This window comes from Hyaena hyaena, unplaced genomic scaffold (assembly GCF_003009895.1).
Source record: "Hyaena hyaena isolate Hyena2069 unplaced genomic scaffold, ASM300989v1 scaffold_121, whole genome shotgun sequence".
NCBI classification, from domain to species: Eukaryota; Metazoa; Chordata; class Mammalia; order Carnivora; family Hyaenidae; genus Hyaena; species Hyaena hyaena.
The window spans coordinates 1,719,945-1,744,047 of NW_024080753.1; the positions used below are offsets into that span (position 1 = coordinate 1,719,945).

General features: G+C 54.4%; 1 protein-coding gene across 2 annotated transcripts; it reads right to left on the bottom strand.

Annotated features, from left to right (window-relative positions):
* Positions 1-3,382: 3,382 nt before the first annotated feature.
* SLC25A38 (solute carrier family 25 member 38) lies at positions 3,383-13,554 on the bottom strand. Of its 2 annotated transcripts, none has more exons than XM_039237190.1 (7): positions 13,357-13,554; positions 9,058-9,179; positions 8,621-8,705; positions 7,751-7,930; positions 7,337-7,505; positions 5,625-5,791; positions 3,383-4,170 (listed from the first exon to the last, which is right to left on the bottom strand). In XM_039237190.1, exons 1-7 carry the CDS (start codon positions 13,423-13,425, stop codon positions 4,048-4,050), a joined length of 915 nt encoding a protein of 304 aa, XP_039093121.1. In that variant the 5' UTR covers positions 13,426-13,554; the 3' UTR covers positions 3,383-4,047. The 2 variants fall into 2 exon arrangements, with proteins under 2 accessions (XP_039093121.1, XP_039093122.1); XM_039237191.1 differs by lacking the exon at positions 13,357-13,554 and adding an exon at positions 10,432-10,565.
* Positions 13,555-24,103: the final 10,549 nt, after the last annotated feature.

Genomic DNA, 24,103 nt, shown 5'->3' on the forward strand with positions numbered 1-24,103 from the left:
TCAGGAGTTCACCCTAATTGTGATTTGCCTCCAGATTACTTACCCTGTGGCAGATCTGGTGAAGGAAACTCAGGACCTTGTTTGCATCCTGATCCTAGTAAGCCAACTGTAAAAGCTCTTTTAAGAAAGATTTTATTTGGGGGGCACCTGCGTGGTTCAGTTGGTCAAGCCTCCAGGCTCTTGATTTCTGCTCAGGTCACAAGGTCATGATTGCTGAGATTGAGCCTTGCATGGGGCTCCGTGCTAACAGCTTGGGGTCGGCTTGGGATTTTCTCTCCCCCTCTCTGCCCCTCCCACAATCACACACACACTCAGGTGTGCTCTCTCTCAAAATAAGCTTTAAAATAAAAAGATGTGAGTTTTCAGTAAACTCTACACCAACTGTGAGGCTCAAACTCTGGAGACTGAGAGTCACTAGCTCCACCCACCAAGCCAGCCAGGTGCCCCTAAAAATATCCTTTCTGAGATCGTTGGAAATGTGAATATGGGCTGGGTGTTGGATGATATGCAACAAAATTCGTTAGCATTTTCCTGGTGGGATAATAACATTGTAGTTATGTAAGAAAAAACGTCCACTGTGTTTAGAGCTGCAGATTTTGAGAGATGAACTACAGAAGGGTGAATAGTGTGATATCCGGAATCGGCATTCATAAAGGGGAAAGTGGAAAGACGAGAGGCAAAATCCTGATCATCATTTCATCTCAGTGATGGGAGTGACTACCACCTGCTCTGCTCTTGTGACAAATATTTTTAATGGATTTCTAGAAACTGAATGTAACATCAGCTTGAAGGCTCCGCTCCTGTCCTTTCCGCCCACGCCTTGCTAGGCCTCATCTGCGGTGGCCAGATTGAGTGTCTACTTCCATAAAGCTCTGCCTCTAAATAACTGGCTTTAAGTCTGAGGCAGCCAAGAGCAAGTCAACTTAAAAAGGCACCGGGCAGTGTTTCCAGAGCCCGCTGAGACTCAGACTTTAGGAGCTGTGACAGACTGCAGGAGAGGAAGAACAAATTCTTGGGCCTGGATATGCAGCTATCCAGGGCTACTTCCCTCTGGAATCAGCGTTAAGGGCAGATTCCAGTTTTACCCCACGTTAGAGAAAATTAGACTGTTTCTCCAATCTTAGTTGCCCCAAAAGAACAAATGAGTGTGGAAGGGGGCTCTGGTGGGCAAAACTCACCAGCCAGGTGTCAGGTGAGCACACGGGGGTGAAGCCTATACCCCTGGGCCTCATCTCTGCCCCTCTCCTCCAGGGCTCTTGGCTGGGGCCGCACTGACAAGTTAGGCTCCTCTGGCCCAAGATGAGGGTCAAAGATGACCTGAACACCCTAACTCAGGGCCTAAGCTCTTAGGAGGCAGACACTGTCCCCATTGGCTGTGGTGACTGGCCTGCTCTCCATTCCTGTCCCAGCACCCATTTCCAGTCCTATGTGACCTACTTTCCCCAGCACAGGGTCACTAAGCAGTGGTGGCTTCAGTGTCACTGAGATTAGGATCCTCCTCTGCCCTCTCTCATACCCCTCCATTATTTTCAATGGGACATCTTTTTTTTTAACATTTATTTGTTTTTGAGAGCGAAAGAGAGCACAAGGTGGGGGTGGGGCAGAGAGAAAACACCAAATCCAAAGCAGGCTCCAGTCTCTGAGCTGTCAGTCAGCACAGAGCCTGACACGGGGCTCGAACCCACGAACTGTGAGATCAGGACATGAGCTGAAGTCGGACGCTTATCTGAGCCCCCCAGGCGCCCCTTGAATAGGACATCTTGACTTAAAACCTAAAATATAAACTTACAATGAAATCTCTGTGTGTCACAGGTTGAATTGTGTTCCTATGACCGTGACCTTATCTGATGATGGGCCTCTGCAGATGTAATCAAGTTGAGGTCCTTCTAGAGTAGGGTGTGCCCGAATCCGGTTACTTGTGTCCTTCAAAGAAATTTGGACACAGAGACAGACGGACGGGAGGCTTTGTGGAGAGGGAGGCAGATTGGAGTGCTGAGTGTCAAGAATTGCCAGCAACCACCAGAAGGCACAACTATCCTCCCCTGGAGCCTGCAGAAAAAATATGACACTTTGATTTCAAGACTCCTAGGCTCCAGAATGTAGAGAATAGATTTCTGCCAGAGGCTACCCAATTTCCGGTCCCTTAGGGCAGCCCTAGGAAATGACCAGTGAGCCAGAGACATCTGCTCCATTAACCCTCACCTTCGCCCTAGGGGCCGGGAAGTATCCCAACCCCCCACTTTCCAGAAACCACTGCAAATTGTGTCTAAATAAGCAGAGAACGAAGCTTGCCATCTGGGCCACCTGGGTCACAGCCCACATTCTTGACCAGGAGACCAAACTTCTTCTTTCTGCTGTTTGGATAAACTTATGGCTCTTTCCGAAGCTGGAAAGTTGATGGAAAAACCCGGGTACCCAACTCGAGTGGCCATAATAAATAAAACAAACAGTAACACGTGTGGAATCGGAATGCTTCTGCGCTGCTGGCGGGAATGGAGGGCAGTCTCCAGTCTGGAAGGTTCTCATAAGGTTAAACACAGTCACTGCGTGATTCAGCAGTTCTACTCCTAGGCACCTACTTACACAAGAGCAAGGAGGGGCGCTTGGGGGGCTCAGTCGGTTAAGCGTCCAACCTCGGCTCAGGTCATGAGCTCACGGTCCACTGAGTTTGAGCCCCGCGTCGGGCTCTGTGCTGACAGCTCGGAGCCTGGAGCTTGCTTCAGATTCTGTGTCTCCCTCTCTCTCTCTCTCTCTCTCTGTCTCTGCCCTTCCCTTGCTGGCACTCTGTCTCTCCTCGCAAAAATAAATAAACATTAGAAAAAATAAAAGAGCCATCACCACCCTGGCCCACACAAACACTTGTAGGTGAATCTTCATGGTGGTGTTTTTCCTAAGAGCTCCAAAGTGGAAACAATTCAAGTAGTTATCAAGCGATGAGTAATACAATATTACTTGGCCACACACACAAAAAAGGACAGCACTGAACATGCCACATGGATGAACCTCGAAAGCATTACGCTAAGTGAAAGAAGCCAGAGGCAAGAGACTACAAATTGTACGATGTGTGCATCGGAAGCACGCAGTAAAGGGAAGTCATGGACGGAAAGTGGCTGCCAACGGCTGGGGCTCAGAATGAGGTCTACGTTTAAATCGGAGCTCTTCTTGGGGTATGGATGTGTCCTGAAACGGATTCGTGGTGATGACTGAGCCACTCAGCAAAGTTACTAAAAATCACCGATTGGTTTATTTGAAGTGAGGGGATTGTACGACGTGAGAAATCCAGCTTTTTAAAAGATGTTTAGGTTGAAGGACCTCTATGGGCCAAGAGCCTTAGACTGATTTGGTTACTTTAGAACACAGGGGACACTATGGAGGCTTTCCAAACAGTTTTCAGTGCTAAAGTGCTTCACTTTATTTATGTGAGTTTTAGCTGCAGACAAAAATGCCAGAACACTTGAGAATTAAAACAGGGAGGGGGCCGAGAACAGAAAAACGTTATTTGGACACTTAGAAGCTAAGAAGCCACTTTCCCACTTCTTCAGAGGCCCTTCGGGTGATCAAGGAACCGGTTAAGTAATGACGCCTTTTTTCCCCTCCTCCTCCCAGCAGCCCACACAGACTTCAGCCTGGTGACAGGGACCCTTCTCCGCAGACCAGCGTCCCCCGCTGGCCCTCCTCCCCCACAGCGCCAGCCCACAGCTTCCCCGGCGGTGCGAATCCTTGCCCGAGGACAGACCCAACCAGGCAGCCAGGTGGAGGTGGCGCTGAAGCGGGGCCCCTGACCGAGCTCTCTCCAGAAACACCTTTTGAAGTGGTCTTGCCGGCCGTGCAGACCCTGCTCCTAAGTCCCCAGTGACGCCTCCTGCGGGAGATCCTGAAGCTTCGAGTCAGGCCCATCTATTCTCCACTGAGACAGGGCTAACCGCAGGTGACACGTCCGCCTGGCTGTCCAGACAGGACTCCGTCCAACTCCAGGACAGTGAGACAAGCAGCCCTTGGCGCGAGCCAGGCCAGGCAGCGGAGTCCATCTGTCCCCAGTCCCGTCGGTCAGGACTTCAGGCCCATCTTGGCCATCATCTCCTCGTAGACTGTCCATGCCATCGCTGCCATCAGAGTTCTGCGGAGGGCCCGGGGGACGCCGCCTTGGAAGAAGCCACGCAGCCCATAATCCTATGGGGAGAACGAACATCAACACTCCAGAAGCAAAGTAGCAAATACAACGCACGCCTGTAGCACAAGGGGGGGGGGGTCTCTCTGACCCCGTTGTTGAGTCTTAGTTTTCAGACTTGTGTGGTCAATGCCAAAAGTAAGAACAGCGATCCAAGGAGACAATGAACTTGAAAAACAAGTTTTGGCATAGCTGCTAACCTCTCTTGCTTTGTCCGTGGGAATGTGTTTCTTAGCTCAAAGTCTTCCTCCAGGGCTGCTGCACACAGCTGTACAGCTCGCGCAGCTCAGCGGCCCCAGGTCCCAGCGGGCGGCTGCGACCCAGGTCACGGTCTGCACAAGCCCTGGGCCCTGGCTCCAGGCTAGAGGGAAAGGGGCCTTTTTCGGTGATTTGTCTGCCTGGCGGGAGCATCTTTCCATAATTTCGTAATATAAGAATTAAAGACAAAACACCTGTTACTTCTCACGCCTCCGTAACCTGGGCCGCTTTTTCACTCCCATTATTACCATTCCTGCCATTTTCATACATCCTGGGGAACATATTTTTCAAAGTTGAGAATTTTAGGTACAGAGGATAGGAAAGCAGGTGACCCAAGTGGTGTGAGAATATGATCAGATTCACGAATATGTGCTTATGCCCAGGGTGAGGCAGATGCCTGACGCGTGTGTTTACGTGTGTCCTCTGCCACGCGGAGAAATGGACGCCAACAGGAAAATATACAGGGACACACTGACCTTGAACAAGAGCATCTGGTGTGTGACAGCTCTCCACGCTTGCAAAGGACCAACTCAGCACCTTTGCCTTCAACAAACTTTGGTCCATTTGTGTTAGAGCAAGTTTCTACTACAAACAAAATGATGTGCTGGTGGGGGTTTTTTTTGGACCCTGGTTGCTCCTAGGTCCTGGATCGGATGACCAGGCCCTCCCTACTCACCTGATTCAGTACGTCTGGGGTGGAGCCCAGCAATCTGCCAAGTTTAACAAATAGAACTGGCTGTCCTAATGTAGTGAGGTCCCCCCCACCCCCACCATCGGTTTTTAGCAGTGGTTTCAACCTTGGCCACACCATGGAATCATTAGGGAACTTTACTGATCCAGGCTTCACCTGCCTCCAGACATTCAGATATAATCAGCCCAGATTATGATCGAGAAGTGAGGACTTTTTTAGTTTATTTTGAGACATAGAGAGAGCAGGAGGGAGAAAGAGAGAGAGAGAGAGCATACAAGACAGGGAGGGGCACAGAGGGAGAGAATCCCAAGCAGGCTCCATGCTGAAACTCATGAACCTGACCTGAGCCAAAATCAAGAGTCGGACACTTAACCAACTGAACCGCCTCCAGTGGTGGGGACTCTTATAAAGCTCCCCAGGTGACTCAAATGTGTAAAGGACACCAGCTACCACTCTAGAGAGAGCCGTGAACCCCAACAGGAACCAATATTTACTCTGCAACCTTACTTTGAAAATGAAGGTCACCGCCTGGCCAATCCAGCGAAATCTCATCGGGGAGAGCTGCATGTGAGTTTTGATAACATCCGCAGGCTGGGTTACCAGGGAGGCCAGAACCCCAGCAAAGAGCCCGCAGCCGAAATTTACTACGGGAATAAGGACGGCATCCGGCTGGTCTGAAATAGGACAAAGGCAACATTCAGTTACCGATAAATCTCATCCTCATCCCCCACGTATTTACTATGTTGGCCACTAATCCTTCCCCAAAGTTAGAAGGTAGATTCAGACAAGGTTAAGAGGTAAACATTTAAAGGAACGCTACGTGTAGATGGAGTAGCGGGAGTTAAAAATTCGCCTTCTTTACAACTATCGCCATCGTAATTCATTCGGGCAAGAATCACGGGCTGTGGCTAAAACATACAAACGAAAGGAACAGAATGTTTTATATGAATGTTTACAGATTCAAACTATCCTCCCATTGAGGTGCTTACAAACTACAAAAGAGAAAATAAGTTTTCAGGGAAGACACTAATCTTGTCCAAGCATAAAAAGCGAGCACGGCCCACAGTGGGTCAAACCAACGTCATGAGCTTCCCACACAGTCACTGTAGACTAAAGAGCTGTATCTGTGTGAAATTTCCTGACTTTGAGCGGATGATTTATGAGAACATCTTTGTTCTTAGGAACTACGCATGGCGGTACTTACGGGTAAAGATGCATCACTCCTGCAACTTGCTCTTAAACTGACGGAATAAACAATTACAAACACCGAGAGGTCACACGTGTATATCGCTGCTCCTTCACTGCCCTAACTTTCTATGGTAAAATTAAGGCCGAGGCCCCACACTGTCACCTGTCCCGGTGCCTTGGGCGGAGCAGCAGGCGTCCCAAAGCACCCCAACTGCACTTGATCACTGCTGTCGTGCTGGCGGCAGGCGGGCTTTCCCACTTCCGTGACCTTGGCTGACTGCCTTTCTCGAATCATCCAGAGACCATTTACTGAACACAGGCTCATGCCACAGGACGTGTTTCTCTCGGCACCTGGCTCTGCTTGGCTGAGTGTTCACCGCCCACTGACTGTGTCCCTGTCACATCCAAATGAGCCAGCTTCCTGATGGGGTGGGTGTGCCAGAATGCCTGAGCTGCGACACCGTTCCCTCCACCCCAACAGAGGCTCAAATCCACTTTCTACGAGGAACACAGCAATGGAGGTGGAAATGAGACTTCCCTTCCAGCTCCCAACCTACTGGCATTTCCAAGTTTGTCTGATAAGAATCCCATCAAGTGCTTCCTGAGAAACAGATCCTGAGAAATAGACTCCCAGGGCTTATCCCAAGGCTACTGATTTAGGAGGCCCTGGGCAGGACCCAGCAATCTAAATAAAGATCAGGCAAATGTGCAAATTATTATTGCAGGACTTCCGCAAAACACGCCTTATTCCACCGCCTACCCCTCTCAAGAACTTGAGTACTCACTACCAGCCAGTCCTCTGCCGTAAGAGCCTGTAAACTCGAGAGGGCAGGGACCAAGTCTGTCCTGACCACCACCGCATCCTAGCACCCGGCCCCGTGCCTGACACGGCACCCACACGACTCAGTTCCTAAAACTCTGCGAAGAATCTGGAGTTGCTAAGAACACCAAACAGTGTCACACAGCACAGAAAGCAGTGAGGGTCTGAGGTCACGGAGCTCTCTTCCCACCACACCTCCCTGTGTCCCTACCGTGGGTCATGATGTTTTTGGTCTGGTTGTAAAACATCAGGTAGATTCCAGAAAAGGGTGCATCACGCAGAAGCGTTGCTGTCAGGCCACTGAAGAGCCCCCGGTGCCCCTCACTGCGGTAGATGCTCCTCAGGGCTGCGTAGATGCTCCCGTAGCCATACCTGCCGCTCTGCAGAGGAAGCACAGGACCGGAGGCTGGCAGCGCGGCCCCGGGCTGCAGCGAAGAGCCAACACGACTTCCCCGTAGGCGGCGTCACCAGGGCACCGGGGGCTCTGGTTCACACGTGGCTTGGGTTCTCCGACCCCAGCAGCCTCTATTTCACATCCTAAACCAGGAGAACACCCCGTGGCCACTTGACGACAGCCCAGTGCCTCTGGGTACCCACCCTGAAGGCCTAAAGTAGTCGGACTCACCTCATAACGCGTCTTGATCACAGTGATGGGTGACACACAGACCCCCGCAACCGAGCGCGAGCCCACCCCCAGGATGACGGACTCCAGGGCGGTCGGTGGATGGCCTCGCAGGAAGTACTGCTTCAAGGAGTAGAGGGTGCCGAAGTAGATGCCAATGCCCGGGACACACCGCACGATGGACTGCAGGCGAGGTCAGGGAGGAAGGAAGTCAGAGGCTGCCCAGTAAGATATCTCAGCTGGATTTTCCCAAAACAAGACCATGATTTGCAAGCCAGTAGTTGACTGAAGGTTTGGAGGGAACACCGGTAAGAAGGGGGTAGTGAGACGGGAGAGAAGGCAGCTAACCAAGGGTGTGACCTCACCCACTGCTGCCCGGGGCACTCAATCCTTCTGGGGAATTCTGGGAATCCTGTGGGGCGCCTCCCCGTTACCCCTCCGTCTGAGGAGGGTGAGTGAGATTCTTAAGTACCAACTGTCATCCCCTGTCGGGTAGAGGGCTATGCGGGCCAGGGCGGGCGTTAATTCCCTGGCACTTCCGGCAAATTAGCGCCTAGGGTGAGAAAAGGCCAGCGGGTAAGGAGATGCAGGTGTGCGGCCTGCGGGCGCTGAAGGGCACGGGCAAGGGCAAGGGCACGGACATGCTGCTCACCGGGGGCACAGCTGCATCTCTTCTAGACCTGCCCCTCCCCACGGGCTCAGGTACCCCTGCACCCCCCCCCCCCCCCCCCCCCCGCCGAGCAGGCAGCAGCAGGACACCAACAGGCCGTGGGGGTCCCCCCGCCGCGCCGCCCACCTGTCCTGACTAGAGAGGGCGTGTGAGGCGCGGGCCGCTAAAGCAAAGGGGCAAGAGGAGACCCGGGGGCGGCTTACGGCGGACATCCCGCTCCACAGGCCCAGCACGCTCTCCGTGCGCACCACCGTCCGGAGCAGAGCCAGCACCCCGACGCGCCTGGACCTGAGGGCACACGGGGCGCGGAAGGGAAGGGACTGCTGAGACCCCGTCCTCACCAGAGAGCTTCCCGCCCACAGGCCGCTCTGCAGGCCTTCTTCCCTAGGCGGCTCGGGAGTCTCGGCAGCACCCCTTGCAGTGACTCTGAGTTCCGCCGTGTCCCTGTCGTCATCGGTCCGTTCACACCGTAAGGACGCCCTCCCCTTTGACACGGGCGCAGAGCCCGATACGGGGCATAACGGGCACTTCAGACGTGCATTATTTCCGGAAAACCACCCACACTGCCGGCCCGCACAGTATACAACGCGAATGTCCCAGGGCAGAGCCCAGGGAGATGTCCCGGGCGGGGGGGCCATACCCGTGGGCTGAGGGCTGGAGGGTCTGCATGCGGGTTTTGAGGAGGTCTAGCGGCTGGAACAGGAGGGTGGAGCAGGTCCCGCTGATGGAGCCACACAGGAAGGCTTTGATCACCGGATGCAGCTGCGGGCCACAGAAGGCTGCGTCACACTCTGCCGCCAGGGGCCTCGGGGGGGAGGCCTGCGGGGGCTCTGTTACCCTCCCCCTTCACGGAAGGGAAGAGTGAACGAGGCCACCAACCACACCGCCCCCTCCGTCTCGGCGAGAGACAGGTATTGGCCATCGCCTCATCTCCATAAAGCGAAATCAACTGAAGGGGAGCGGCTGAACCTAGAGAGGCTGGCGACCTTGGTTCGGCCGCTGCCCCTCAGTTATCAGACCTGTAGGTATTTAGAGGAGCAAGACAAAGAAGTGAAAACACAAGCTCAGCTTAAACGCAAAACATGCACCACTTCCTGTAAAACCTACGAACTCCCTTAGCTGAAAGCTTTCCCTTTCTCTCCCGCCCACGCATCTCCCTGCAACCTGATGAGACCAGGAGACAGTGCGGGGGACGCAGCCAGCCCTGGGTTTGGTGGCTGTCCTTCAAACCAGGACAGTCGCACCCACGGGCTAGTCTGGAGGCCCCACCAGGAGGGGCAAAGACTACATGTACTTCCATCCGAGCCCCACACGCTACGGGTGCAGAGCTTGCCTCACAGCCCACTTGATCACAAACGGCTGTAAAGAGGCACTTATAAAAAGATCTGCTCTCCTCCTTAAAGGGCACTTGCACTATTGTTTCTTTTAACAAATGGCACCCGGTGGTCCTAACACACTGCGAGGGCAAGGCTGCCAGTCACACACACAGAGCCACCGGCCTGGAACAAAACTGAGTGTGGCCTGCGGTTACCTGTCGCACAGGGGAAAGCGATCGCCCCAGCACATTTCTACCAGACCAGCAAGTCTCCAAGGATAACTGAACCCACTTAAGAGGCTAAGTAAGCTCAGATAATAAATACTGGAGGTTATCATGCTGTTCAAACGGATTGCGAAGTACCAAAGGGGTGATGGAATTAGCCCGCCGACACAGACACCGAGGCAAAACGCGCACACCTCACCAGTGTGTCCCCGGCCATCGGCCGTCCCCCGTCCCGCGGAGGGGCGCCCGGCTCCCTCGGACAGATGTAAGCTGGCAGTCCCTTCCCTCCCCTACACCCTCCACTCGGCCGGCTGCAAGGCTTCCCAGCCCCCATCTCCCCGGCCCGATGCCACACCACCTCCCCTCCCTCTTGGCTGGTCACCCCTCAGCCCTCACAACTTGCCACCATCCGGCTAAAGATGGTGCCGCTCAAGCCTCCCTCTCCCCCCCCTGCCCCCCCCGGCCTTCCCTTACTCGGCCTCTGCGGTGCATGTCCAACAGCTGGCTGCCTCTAGGTCTGGGCCTCCGTGTCCGTCGCAGGCTGCTCCTTTCCCTCAGCGGGGACTTCGGCGGTTCCCCTTATCGCGCCCAGCCACAGCCCCTCAGGGCCACCAAGCCACCGCCCAAGGCCTGCCCAGCCCCCCCCGCCCCCCCAGCATCTCCAGGTCACACTCCAAAATGGAAACCCAGTCAACAGCTGCCCACATCCCAGCAGCAAGTCTGGGAGACACAGAAGACTCCCGGGCAAGCACACAGGGAAATGGCAGACAGAATTACATTTCCTGCAGCCGCCGTCACACTGGAGGCAGCCCGAGGAAGACATTTCTCCAGGAGCTCCCTGCTGTCTTAACACGGTTAACGCTTTGCTAAGAGGAAAAACCACCTTAGCTTCACAACAGCTAGGCCTCCAGGATCCAGAGTCTTCTTTACCATATGAAAGTCCCTTTGGAAACTTCTCCCTGACTCGACCTCCCCCAACTCTTACCCACATATTGAATCAGTCTCTCCTTACAGTCTGGGGGCAGCTCTTCCTGTCCACGGGCCCTTGTCCCCAAGAGCTGTCCCTGTGCTTTAATAATGTCACCTTTCTGCACTGAAGATGTCTCGGGAATTCTTTCTCGGCCATCAGCTGGGAACCCCACCATCGCTCCAAAATCCCGTCAACTGTACCTGCTGCGTCATGACGGAGTCCTGCTGCCGGCCCTCCTGTCCCCAGAGCCTGTCCCCTCGGATCCACCCCAGGGTCTCCTTGGCAGTCACAGCCCCACCCTACTAGCCCACCCTCCCCTGAGCCCCCGGAGCGGCGCTGGGTGAGGCTCTACACACAGCCCCTCAGGATCTCAGAGCACTTTCACAAGCTAGATATTTAAAGCCATTTTGCAGACGGAACCGGAGCCCACAGAGGTTGTGAACGTGTCCTAGGCCGCAGGGCCTGCAGCCGCTGGCTGGGCCGACAAGGCCGGCCGTGCGTCTGGGGCCCCTGCGTTGCTCTCAGGCCTGTGTTCTCAGCCTCCTCCCTCTCGCCCACCGCGCAGCCCACCGCGCAGTCCAAGGGGGTTCGCGGCCTGCCTGCAGCCTCTGAAAATCCCACCCTAGCTCCTCCCACATCGGATTCCTTCCCCGAGGGGGGGCTCTGCTCAGGCCTCCCCACGGAGGGGAAGCCCGAAACACCCCCCCACCCCCACCCCGGGATTCATGCTCAATACTTCCACTGCACCTGAGCCCGTCTCCCTTGGGTCTCAGACAGAAGAGGCCACTAGCTGTCCGGTTCAGGACGGTACGTCCACCCCTGACCACCGAGCCCTGGGGCACAGTCAAAATGGGGCCCAACAGAGAAAAATGACCGAATGACGTCATCCACAGGAAACCTGCATTTGGCTCTCCTGAGCACAGCACCGCAGGACAATGCTCAGTGGGCTCTGCAGGCCGGGCCCGGGCCCCCCCAGCCCTCGCTGCAGTAAGGCCGTGGGAATGACCGTGTGATCACAGCCTCGGCTCTCTGCGACTTCCCCCGTGCTCTCTCTCGCGGGGACTGTCCGGACGTGTCTTCAGGCTGCGGTCTTTCCCGAGCCTGCTCCCTCCCTCTCACTGCGGGAACTATTCTATGTCTTTAATTTCACAGCACATGCTTGGAGATCGTATTGGTTTGTTAAGTATTTGTTGAATAAACAATAGAGCCCGCAACTTTTTAACTTTGTAATTTTCCAGGATCATTAGCGCACGGCAGATGCTAAATATATGCCAGCGGTACAGACTATTCCCTAATAATTAAAATACACACGCACACACAGAATAGCATCATTAAAAAAAAAAAAAAACAGAATTGGGGGCGCCTGGGCGGCTCTGTCTATTGAGAGTCTGACTAGCTCAGGTCATGACCTCACAGTTCCTGAGTTCGATCCCTGCATCTGGTTCTGCGGGCACCGCTTCAGTCTCCGTCCCCGTCTCCCCGCCCTGCCCCCACCCCACTCACATTCGCCCTCTTTCAAAAATAAACATTCAAAAAACCCCAAAGACTTAAAAAACAAACAGCATTTACACTTCTCATTTGAATAGGCTTAAGATACTGTCCTAGACACATTCTCTGAAAGCATGTTTGATTTTGTTCCCCCTTAAGAGCCCAAAGTTATTCAAGGTAAAAACGAGGACTAAAACTTTGTTTTTTTCGGGAACCAGGGCAAAAACCACCACGTGGCACACAGCACACAAAGGAACGAAGCACCTAAACAGTTGCTAAACAAGTTCCCCAAGCAATTTACTCCCCTTCAAAACACTAAATCCAGCTCAGATCTCGAGGCCAGAGCGGGAGGAAATCTGCAGAGCCACAGCCGCAGCCCTTTCAGGGATTAAACAAACGAAAACACCTCCGCACCCCGCCGGCAGCGCGCGCGCGTTGAAACCGCCCGCAGGCGCACACCGCCCGCCGCCTCCCCTCCCCCTCCGCCAGCCCCGCCTCCGCCTCCGCCAATGGCGGCCCGGCGGCCCGGCCGGCGGCCAATCCAGAGGCAGGGGGCGTGGCCCGCGGCCCCGCCCGCCGCGCCTGTGCCGGGCCCCCCGGCCCGGCGGGGAACCCGGGGCTGAGGTCCCGCCCGAGCCGCGCCCGCCGCCCCAGCGGTCTCGGCGACGGCCACACGCCTGCCCGAGCGCCCTCCCCCCGCCACTCCAGGGGTCCCACTCACAAGCAGCGCCCGCACGTCGTTCGGGGTCGCACGGGCACTCTCGCCGACTCCCCCGAGACCCCGGCGGTTCGCCCACTCCCCCCGGGTCCCGCTCGGCGGCGAGCTCCCTCCCCCCCCCCCCGCCGCACCCTGTTCAGCTCCCTCAGTCACCCCGTCCCCAGCGGACCGGCCCCGAGGCCGCCGCCCCGGCCGAGCCGGCGCCCCCCACCCCGCGGTTTACCACAAGCGTGTCCACGCCGTCGCCCACATCCTGAGGCTGCAGCAGCGCCGGGCGAGACTTCTGGATCATCGGAGAGGAGGCCGGCACGCGCGCCGGGCGCAGCGTGCCGTCGGGGGCCGCTCGCCGCTCCTCCCTCACCGGCTCCGCGGAGGCCGTGGCCCCGCTGCCCCGCCCACCCCGCCGCGCCGCACGCTCCGGGACCCCAGGGCAGGGGGCGGGCCGGGGGGCGGGGACAGCGGAGGAACTGCGCCGAGCCGTGGGATTCCGCTTCCGGGTTGGGCGCGGGTCCGGAGCGCGTGAACGCGTGCGCCCTGCCGCCCCCTAGTGAAGACGTCCGGAACTGCAGCGCCCGCCGTTGGCCTGCGCTGAAGGCGCGTCTGCGCGGAGCCCCGCCTCCGTCCGGCTGGAGGTCAGGCGCGGCATTTGAACTTGGCCGTAGAGACTCGCCCAGCCCCCTACGGCAGCCGCAGCCCGTAGCTCGTGCCTATTGAACTTCAAATGTGGCTGGTGTGCTTGAGGACCAGAATTTTAAATTGTATTTAATTTTAGTTAATTTGTATTAAGAAACGGAAGCAGTGTGGAATAACTTACCGTTAAACACTGTATTTTGGCGGACGCACCTTTCCTCTTGGAACACTGGAAATTTAGTGTAGGAATTGACGTGTTTGTAAGTGACCCGTACACCGCATTTCTAAGACTTACAGCCATATGGTAAAATCACTTAATAATCGTTATATTATTACATGTCAAAATGATATTTTGGATATCTTGGGTTACGTATATTATTAAAATTAATTTTGCATGTTTCTTTTTCCTTTTTTTTATGTTTATTTATTTTTGAGAGACAGAGAGAGCATGAGTGAAGGAGGGGCAGAGAGAGAGGGAGACACAGAATCCGAAGCAGCTCCAGGCTCTGAGCTGTCAGCACAGAGCCCGATGTGGGGCTCCAACCCAGGAACTGTGAGATGGTGACCTGAGCCAAAGGCGGACTCCTAACCGACTGAGCCACCCAGGCGCCCCAAAACTTTTATTTTTTAAGTACACTTCACACCCAGGGCAGAGCCCAGCAAGGGACTTGAACTCACAACCCTGAGATCAAGACTTGAGCTGAGATCAAAAGTCAGATGCTCAGTCACCTGAGCCACCCAGGTGCCCCTGCAACTTCTTTTTAAAGGAACAGCTACATTTTCCCCCAGCAGGCAAGGATCTCTACTTTTGAGAATCAAGAGTGGATTGGTGTTTCAGAGGCTGCTCTTGGCCACTCTGGGAATGGGGGCCCGGAGTGAAAGCCTGCTGCTGCTGCCTGCCCCACACCAGCAGGTAGGGGGCTTGGTTCTGGGCTCAGGAGAAACGGGCTAGCTTTCAAGGGTGGTAGGTGCCTGCCAGGGTTTCCTCCTCGGTATCTGTTCCCGAAACACCCTCAACCCTGGAACCCAGAGTCCTGGCCCCCCAACCCCTCCAAACCTCCTCCCATATTCTTGGAGACTTGGAAATATATGAGATCATGTGGAAGAAGCATTACCCATTAGCAGATGAGGGAGCATTTGGGAGCAAAGCTTAAAGGCAGAACTTGGAGCAGTGAGTTAACAAACAAAAGAAAAATATATGGTGACGTGTGTGACTTTAGTTCCAAACAAGGTCATTGGGGCGCCTGGGTGGCTCAGGTGTTGGAGTGTCCGACTCTTGATTTTGGCTCAGGTCATGATCCCAGGGTCGTGAGATTAAGCCCTGTGTCGGGCTCTGCACTGAGTGTGGGGTCTGCTTAAGATTCTCTCTCTTTCTCCCTCGGCCCCTCTCCCGAGCTCCTGCTTTCCCTCTGTAAATAATAATAATGATGATGATGATGATGATGATAATGCCATTAACATCAGACACAGATTTCCTGAATTGTTTGCAGTCGGTGGAAGGTGATTTTTGCTTCCATGACCTAACACCCCGTAGTTACACAGTAAGCCTCCCACACTCAATCTGGCCCCTTTTTCTGAGTTGGGTGTTAAGATTTCATGATGCTCCCCGCCCGGCTGACTGCAGTCACTGTCTATCCAGGATACATAACTCCTTCTTGAAGCTTTATGCGCAATGAGCTTCTACCCCTGGCCTCTCCGCCATCAGAGAAGGACACTGGAGTAAGAAGGGAAACGAGATGGACAGGAGATGGAGTCTGCCCCCAAGGCAGCTTGGGGTCCCTGCCTCCCGGCCTGGAGGGGAGGAGCCTTACGGGGACTTGCACCTGTGTCACTTCACCGGGGACCAAGTGGCTGGAACAGCAAAGAGTACAGAGTGAGTTGTGCCCCAGGCTTCTGGGAAAACCAGCTCGGGGAGACGTTTCCGGTCTGTCTACCTGGAGCCAGAGCTGTTTCTGGGAATGTCTAGATTCCCTTTACTGTTGTCAAAGCAACGAGCCCACTTCTGCCCTTTGGGCGCGAGGAGGGGTTGAGAGGGGAGACATGACGCACGCAGTCTGGCCACAGTCTCCCCTCTGATGTGGAAAGTGTTGAGGTTAGGAGTCAACGGCCAAGGAAGAGTTTCTTTTTTAATTTATTTCTTTAAATTCAAGTTGGTTGACACACAGCATAGTATCGATTTCAGGAGTGGACCCAGGGATTCATCCCTCATGTATCACACCCAGGGCTCATCCCAACAAGGGCCCCCCTTGATGCCCGCCCCCCATTTTGCCCCTCCCCCCACCCCCACCTCACCAGCAACCCTCAGTTTGTTCTCTGTACATAAGAGCCTCTAAGGGTTTGTCTCCCTCTCTGTTTTTATTTTATTTTCCCTTCCCTTTCCCTATGTTGTGTTTCTTAAATTCCACATACTTCTTGAGAAGTCTTCAGTGAGAAAAGACGTTTTTTTAAAATTTCTTTAATGTTTATTTATTTTTGAGAGACAGAGAGACAGAGAGAGAGGGAGACACAGCATCTGACGCAGGCTCCAGGCTCGGAGCTGTCAGCACAGAGCTGGACGCGGGGCTCGGACTCATGAGCCATGAGCTCATGACCTGACGGGAAGTTGGACGCTTCACCAATGGAGCCAGCCAGACACCCCAAAGATGGTTTCATTAAAGCGCGGGGACAGGACTGTGGGCAGAAAGAGCCGCTCTGGGATTATGAACAATTGGTTATATACTTGAGACCTGGGGAGGTACAGACCAGGGAAGTTTCCAGAAAGATGTTTCATGTTTTAAAGAAGACCTTGGTGATCGCAGAGGCCCAGTCAGCACGAAGCCACGGTTGCTCTTCCCTCTAGCAAAGCTTTACCAGTAAACAGTGGGGAGCTCCCGGGGACGGGAGCCCGCCTCAGGTGTTTACCAGCGGGCTGCAGGCTGTGAGGACATTTAGCCGTGTCTACATCGCTTGTTCTCCGCATCGCCCTCCTCTTCTTGAGCCTCTTTACGACTAGCGCTGGGCCCCGCACAGAGCGGGACGGGTGTTACGGGCTGTGGCGTAACTAACGGAGGCTCCTCTGTCCTTGAACATCGCCTCCCACCCCGAACAGTCTGAAAGAACATTCTTAAGGATCTCCAGGGGCGGGTGCTGCCCTCCGCCTGGGGGACGTCATCCTCTGCGCCCGGTCTGGAAGATGGGCACAAACCCGCGGGGGCAAAATCCCAATGGCTTCACCGGAGGCGTCGGCAAAGAGGTGGCCGTGCTGCCTTCGGGGCTTCGCGAGGGAGAAATGCCCCTCTTCCTCCTGCGCCAGTGAGGAAATGAGGCCGTGCGGTTTGTGAGCAAATGGCGAAGAAGGCATTCTTGAGGCGTCTCCGGTGCAGAAAGGTGATTTTATTAAGGCACCAGGACAGGACCTGAGGGCAGAAAGAGCTGCCCTGGGGATGTGGGGAGACACTGACTCTCCCCTTTCAAGTTTGGGGGGGGGGGCAGGGGGTAGAGATGAAGTTCATTTCCAAGGAACTTCTGGATGCTAACAGCAGGGTCTCACAGGAGCCTGAAGATCTAGCTACTGTCAGGATAAGGTTGCTTTTAGTTTTTAATGACCTGTAAGCATTAGGCACGAAGGCGGCCGTAGGCTTTGGGAGCAGTGGGCCTCTGGCATCTACCCATGCGCGGCCGGCTGGGAAGGGGTTTAATTTCAACTACATTTTCCTGGATGGCCACCTCATCCCCACTGACCATCGCCTCCAGCCTCACCACCGAGTGGAGGAAGCCGGGCTATGAGAGCAATGCAGGGTGGCTACTCGTGGGCTGGGACCCGAGAAAGCGCTGGAAGGTTCTATGCTGTGTGTGTGTGTGTGTGTGTGTGTGTGTGCGCGCGCGTGCGGTGTCCCTGCAGCGCGGGGGTCCTGGGGTTCCACTCCAAGGGCCAAGATACGGGGCAAGGAGAGAAAGAAGCTGTGAAGCAAACCCAGGCCGTGCGCCATCCTGTGCTTGGCGTCGCTGGAAGCCGCAGCCCCCGCCGGCCGCTGCCGCTCGCCGCCCCCGGCGTCTGTGCCGGTCTGGCTCCTCTTGTTTCTTGCCCTTTTCCCAGGGAGGAAACGTATACTACATTTTGGCCAAAAGCCCACAAACGCAAGCACAGGTTGTCTCCCAGCCCCCCTCCCCCGGTCCGGCGGGCCCCGGGGTGAGAGGGCGGCCGGCTGAGCCGCTGTCCCTGCCGCAGCGAGCTGCCCTTGTCCATGAGTAAACACGCCTTCCCTGTGAGACGGTGAGTTTCCCGGGCCAGCTCGACTAGGGCTGTGATCCCCAGTTATTCAGTCTACACTGATCTAGGAGTGACTGTACAGCGTAAGCAAAGGTGATGGCCTTCGGTGATCGGAGCCGCCGGAGGGCCTGGCGAGCAAGACCAAGGCTTCCCCGGGGGAGAGCACTGCAGCTTGAGTCCCTCGCCGGGCTTCCAGCCCTGACGGCCTGCCCTGTGGGTGGGGGGCGTGCCCGTCCTCACAGCTGCATAGGCCAAGTCCTTGAAGTAAACCTGCCTACCCATCCACCCACCGATTAATACTATATAATAGCTGTATTGATTAATGTATTAATTTAATACTTTTCATGTGTGTATATCCACACACACACCTCTCTCTGGGGAACCCTGACCCATACGTCTTGTTTCCCCTCCTTGGAAACGGGGACTGTGTCCTCCCCATTCCTGTGCGTCCTTCAGAGGCACAGGGAGAGAGCGCTAGTTGCAGAGAAAGTGGCTTTGGGGAGGAGGCCATACCGCCTGCGTGTGACCCTGGCTTTGTCACCCGCTGGCTGTGTGTTCACCTCAGCGTCCCCGTTTCTCAAATCGGAGATGGAAGAGCCTGCCTCCCAGGACTGTGGTAAAGACCAAGTACATCCATGTGCATGTCCGTGTTAAGGAAGAGGCTAATTAAAGGTCGGGAATGGTCGGTTCAGTGGGCCCGTAATTACCCGCAGACTGACTCAGTATTTACAGGCACGTCGGTTGCTGTTCCCTAAGTCCGAGGTGGCCAAGCGTAGCTCACCAGCACCCGTGTAGCTTATGTGTATGTTTGAACACATAATCCATCTTCAAGCTTGTCACCTTGTCCTTGCACCTGAGATTGGCCCACGGGAAGAGCGAAAGGAGAAAGTCCTCTTTGCAATCGGGATGGCTCCACGGGCCCTTATTTTCCAGCATAACCCATGGAATAACTCCACACCAGCTCACCACCAAGGTGGACCCGGGCAAGGAGGAGACCTCTTGAAGGCAATGCTCACGGTGCCTGAAAAGCCCGCATCGGCACTGTTGTATGCCATCATGGGACGGGGCGATGCCGGGGCGCCTGGGGGGCTCGCAGGGTCGTGTCGGAGTCTTGGTTTGGGGTCAGGTCATGACCTCACGGTTCATGGGTTGGAGCCTCATGTCGGGCTCCTCGCTGATACTGTGAAGACTGCTTGGGATTCTCTCTCTCTCCCTGTCTGTCCCTCCCCTGCTTGTGCTCTCTCTCTCTCTCTCTCAAAATAAATAAATTAACTAAGACAAGCGAACAAAATCAGTGGTGGCTATCACAGTGCTCAGCGAACCTCCGTGGATGATCCTGCGGGGCCAGATGAGGGGAGAAAGGGAAAGAAATAGTCACCCGGCATTTCACTTCGCACAGCCAGGTGCTGGTGAGGCGGAATGCTGGGGGCCCCCTGCCCTCCGGGATCAGATCCTTGCTCCCCCGGGGGGCAGCGGAGAAGCGAGAGCAAGAGGAAGACAAGGAGCGTTGTCTGAAGCAAGGTGCACCTGCTTAGCGGGAGGGGCCCTTCCACGCGGCAGGGGAGGCCTTCACGCCGCCGCCAGCCTCACCTCAAATTCTGCTCAGCCTGGCCTTTCGCCTGGGCTGCAGCCCTGACCCCAAATCCTACATTTCCAGCCACGTGACCTCAGGCCCATAACCCCTCGGGGCGTCTGTGTCTTCATCTCTAAGGGAGGGAAAATGGAATATCTCCTCCTAAGAATTTTTGTGGGCAACGAACATAACCAAAGCTCCCTGCACAGGGTCTGGCGAATACTAGGACCCAAGAAACATCCTTTTCTCCCTTATCGTTGTTAATATCCACTGCGTGTTCTGTTGCTATTTAGGGGGTTCAAGATCAGCGAAGAGGTCCCTAAATAGGGCAGGTCGCCGCCCTTCTCCAGGGAGCCCGTGCAATGAGGCTTGTGTCCCTCTGTGCAGCAGTAACCAAGAGCCTGCTCGGGGCAGCCAGAGACTCGCAGCTAGCCTCGGGCCCCCCACCGCTGGCCAGGAAAAAGCTCACTTGAGCTCCCGGCTCGCATGGCCCTCCAGCCTCACCCAGACAGCCGCTCCAGGGGCTCCAACACGCAGACACACTACTCTGGGTCACTATGAACGATGACAGACTCAAAGCCAGTGTCTCCATCTCTGTGATCTGGGGAAAGAGGTGGGAGTCTTCTGTCACCTGCACTGGAGAGGAGGCTTGGGTCAGGGAGGGGGACCTCAGGCTGGAGACTGCATGTCTCCTGACCCGGAGGGAGGTCCTCAGGAACCCCCAGGGCCCTGGCTCTGCCACCTGCACCTCCCGGAATGGCCCCACACTCCTCTGAGGGAGGAGAGCACCTTCCAAGGGGAAGAGGTTAGCTGTGTGGGGGGTGGGCTGCCCGTGAATTTGGGATGCCACAGTTTCTACCAACTGAGTCACAAATACTAATCAGAAAGGCACGGATTTTTGGCAGATCAAGGAATAAGCAGGCGAAAATCCTTTCCGTAAAATAAGCAAATCTGTCCCCTCTAACTAACACGGTCTGAGATTGTCCTATACGGTATCATCTCCAAGGGAAACGGGCAGGGTTTAGAAGACTTCACAGTTCAGCGGGAGGCTCCAAAACATAAAACCCAAACACTCGTCGGATGCCTGCGTTTTTGCTGAGAATCTCAAAGCAAAATTTCTCATGACACGTTAGCTACATAAAATCAGAATCTTCCAGGGGCGCCTGGGTGGCTCAGTCGCTTGAGCACCTGGCTTCAGCTCAGGGCATGATCTTGGGGTTCCTGAGTCTGAGCCCCGCATCAGGCTCGCTGCTGTCAGCGTGCAGAGCCCGCTTGAGATCCTCTGTCCCCCTCTCTGTCTGCCCCTCCCCTGCGCACGCTGTCTCAAAAATGAATAAACATTAACAACAACATCGATCAGAAGTCGTCGAATTGCGTCCTCTGTCCCTTCTAAGCGCCTACCCTTTTCCGTCTGTGTTCCTTCAACCCATTTGGGATCGCAGCTCAATCTGACCACTAGGGGGGGCATGAGCCGTGTCCCCAATAGGTTCTGGCTCATGGCCTCCAGGACAGTAGGATGCCCGGCTGGTGGTGTTTATTCCCATTTTACAGGCTTGAAAGCTGATCCCCAAAGCAGTTAAGGAACAAGCAGCCAGAAGGGCAGAGTCCTCATGGGAAGAAGTTGCGGCGAATGACTTCGAATGCCGCTCTACCATCTACTTGCTGGCAACAGAGCGCCCAGCCGGAGGGCGGTGAGGACTGTCTGTCCATACGTCTCCCCGTCCGTGTAGGTACGTGAGGCGGCGAGTAAGCCAGCTAGCAGCCCAGGAAGCAGCAGCAGCGGGGCAGGCACGGGGCCTGGCCGGCACCGGTGACTAGGAACCCTAACCGGGTAGAAGGTACAAAAAGGTGTCGCTATGTCATGAATTATCCAGAATTCCTGGGAGGGGGGCTGGGCACCTGCCTCTGGTCCTCTCCTCTGTCTGCCAGAAAAGGCAGTCTCTGGTTGAGCCTCCAGCTGCAGCGCAATAAGCCAGGCGGCCGACCAAGGTGGACCTTCTCAGGAGTAGAGCCTGGAGGACCCGGGGGCAGCACGGGAAAAGCCTGTGTCTTTGACTCAGGTGCCTCCGCTTCACCGGGAGCCTCGACGCTCCCCCAGGCTCCAGGCTCCCGGTGCAAGCAGGGCTCCCTCCCACACGCAGATCTGACCGTTGCATTCTCCCACCCGTAACTCTTCTGGATAAACCCAGAATTCTTTCACACGGCAGCTCAGGCCCCAGGCTTCCTTTCTGGCCGGCTCCTCCGGCTCCCTTCCCTACCGCTAGACACGTCTGCTTCTGCAGTCCTGGGAGCCTGACATGGCCTCTCTCATCTCCTGGACACTGGCACCGGCTTTGCCTGGTGAGAACCGGCCCATGTATTAGATGCGGGTGTGAATTCACGAGTCAAATCGGGACAGTATCAGGCACAGTCTGCCACCTTTTATGGACTTTTCAGGTTCTAGCAGCTGCTTGCAGACCAATGTAAGGATTACTCCTTCCCCAGTGTGGGCTGGAGCCCCAGCATGGTGGACCTTTATAATGAAGTCACGGAGAAGATAGAGGATGGGTCGCGGACAAAACTATCAGTTTGCTGATGCTCTGTGCAGTCTGTTATTTTTTTAAATTTTTTAATATTTTATTTATTTCTAGGAGAGAGAGAGAGACAGCGTGAGCAGGGGAGGGTCAGAGAGAGAGGGAGTCACAGACTGAAACAGGCTCCAGGCTCTGAGCCGGCAGTCAGCACAGAGCCCGACGCGGGGCTCGAACCCACGAACCGCGAGATCATGACCCAAGCGAAAGTCGGACGCCTAACCGACTAAGCCACCCAGGCGCCCCGATGTTTTGTTTATTTCTGAGAGAGAGAGAGAGAGACAGCGTGAGCAGGGGAGGGTCAGAGAGAGAGGGAGACACAGAATCTGAAACAGGCTCCAGGCTCTGAGCTGTCAGCACAGAGTCCGACGTGGGGCTCGAACCCACAAACCACCAGACCATGACCCGAGCCGAAGTCGGATGCTTAACTGACTGAGCCACCCAGGCGCCCTGGAAATCAACTTTTTGTATACCTGTAATATATATTATAGAATAGTCTATCTGAAGGATATTTTTAGATTTGATACATATTATGTATCCTCATGATAATAAAACCCTATCTGTATAAAGAGGAGAAAAACAAAACCCGAAATAAATTCTGTTTACAAGAGAGAAACAAAGTAGAAGAAAATAGTTCGGTTTGAAGGAGAGGAGAACACATACAGTAATTAAAAGAATGCTGAGCATTGCAGACTTTCAGGAAGGGAGTATTGTTGGAGGAAAAGACATATTTATGAACGATAAAAGAGGGTACCTAGCTGGCTCTGTTCTTGATCCTGGGGTCATGAGTTAAAGCCCCACCTTGGATGTAGAGATTATAAACAAACAAACAAACACACAAACAAATAAACAGACTTTTAAAAAAATGATTAAAAAATCAATTCAGTAGAAAGATCGATAAATCTGGGCACCTGGATGGCTCAGTCAGTTGAGCGTCAGACTCTTGATGTCAGCTCATGTCATGATCCCAGATTCAAGGGATCAATCCCTGTTTAAGATTTTCTCTCTCTTTCTCTCTCTCCCTGTGCCCCTCTTCCCTTCTCCCCTGCTCGGGCTCTCTCTAAAATAAAACACAAAAAATTAAAAAAACACTTATGAAAGGTTTACAGACCTTCTATTTGAGTGCACCTAATAACATAGCTCCCAAGATATATGCAGCAATATTAAACAGGATTAAAATGAAAAATAAACTTACAATCACCGTTAGAGATTTTAATAGACCTTTTGCAGTATAAGCGAAAGCATAGAATAAGCAAACAGAAAATCTCAGCAAGAATGACGCCTTGACCAATCTGATTAACTGGCTCCAGGCGACAAGCACACAATATGCCCATTCTTTTCACACGTACACGGGGCATTTACCGTAATAAACCATACTGAGTCATGAAATAATTCCAATACATTTTATAAAAGGAGCACGTGGCAGCTCAGTCGATTGAGTGTCAGACTCTTGATTTCAGCTCGGATCCTGATCCCAGAGTCATGGGATCCAGCCCTGCGCCACCTCTGCAGGGTAGGCTACCTGGGATTCTCTTTCCCTCTCCTCTGTCCCTCCCACGCTCATGTGTGTGTGTGTGTGTGTGTGTGTGTGTGTGTGTGTGTGTCTGCCCACGCGCGCACACGTGCACTCTCTCTCTCAAAATAAATAAACTTTAAAATTTTTTCAAAAACCCGAATGCACACCCCTGTATTCTCTGAGAATAGTGGAGTCAAACTAGAAACAAAAGCATAAGGAAATCCTTAAGTGTTTGGAAATTTTAAATTAACTTTTTAATTTATTTATTTTGAGAGAGAGAGAGAGCATGCATGAGTGGGAGACGGGCAGAGAGAGAGAGAGAGAGAGAGAGAGAATCCCAAACAGGCTCCATGCTGTCAGCAAGGCTGATGGGGGCCTCTATCCCACAAACCATGAGATCATGACCCTGAGCCAAAATCAAGACTCGGAGGC

Excerpts from the sequence above, each read along its gene's own strand:
- SLC25A38 (XM_039237190.1), bottom strand. The coding sequence starts at position 13,425 with ATGATCCAGAAGTCTCGCCCGGCGCTGCTGCAGCCTCAGGATGTGGGC. Across the intron at positions 9,180-13,356 it reads ACGGCGTGGACACGCTTGTG|CTGCATCCGGTGATCAAAGC; the intron begins GTAAACCGCGGG and ends TGTGGCCCGCAG. Across the intron at positions 8,706-9,057 it reads CTCCAGCCCTCAGCCCACGG|GTCCAGGCGCGTCGGGGTGC; the intron begins GTATGGCCCCCC and ends GTGTGCCCTCAG.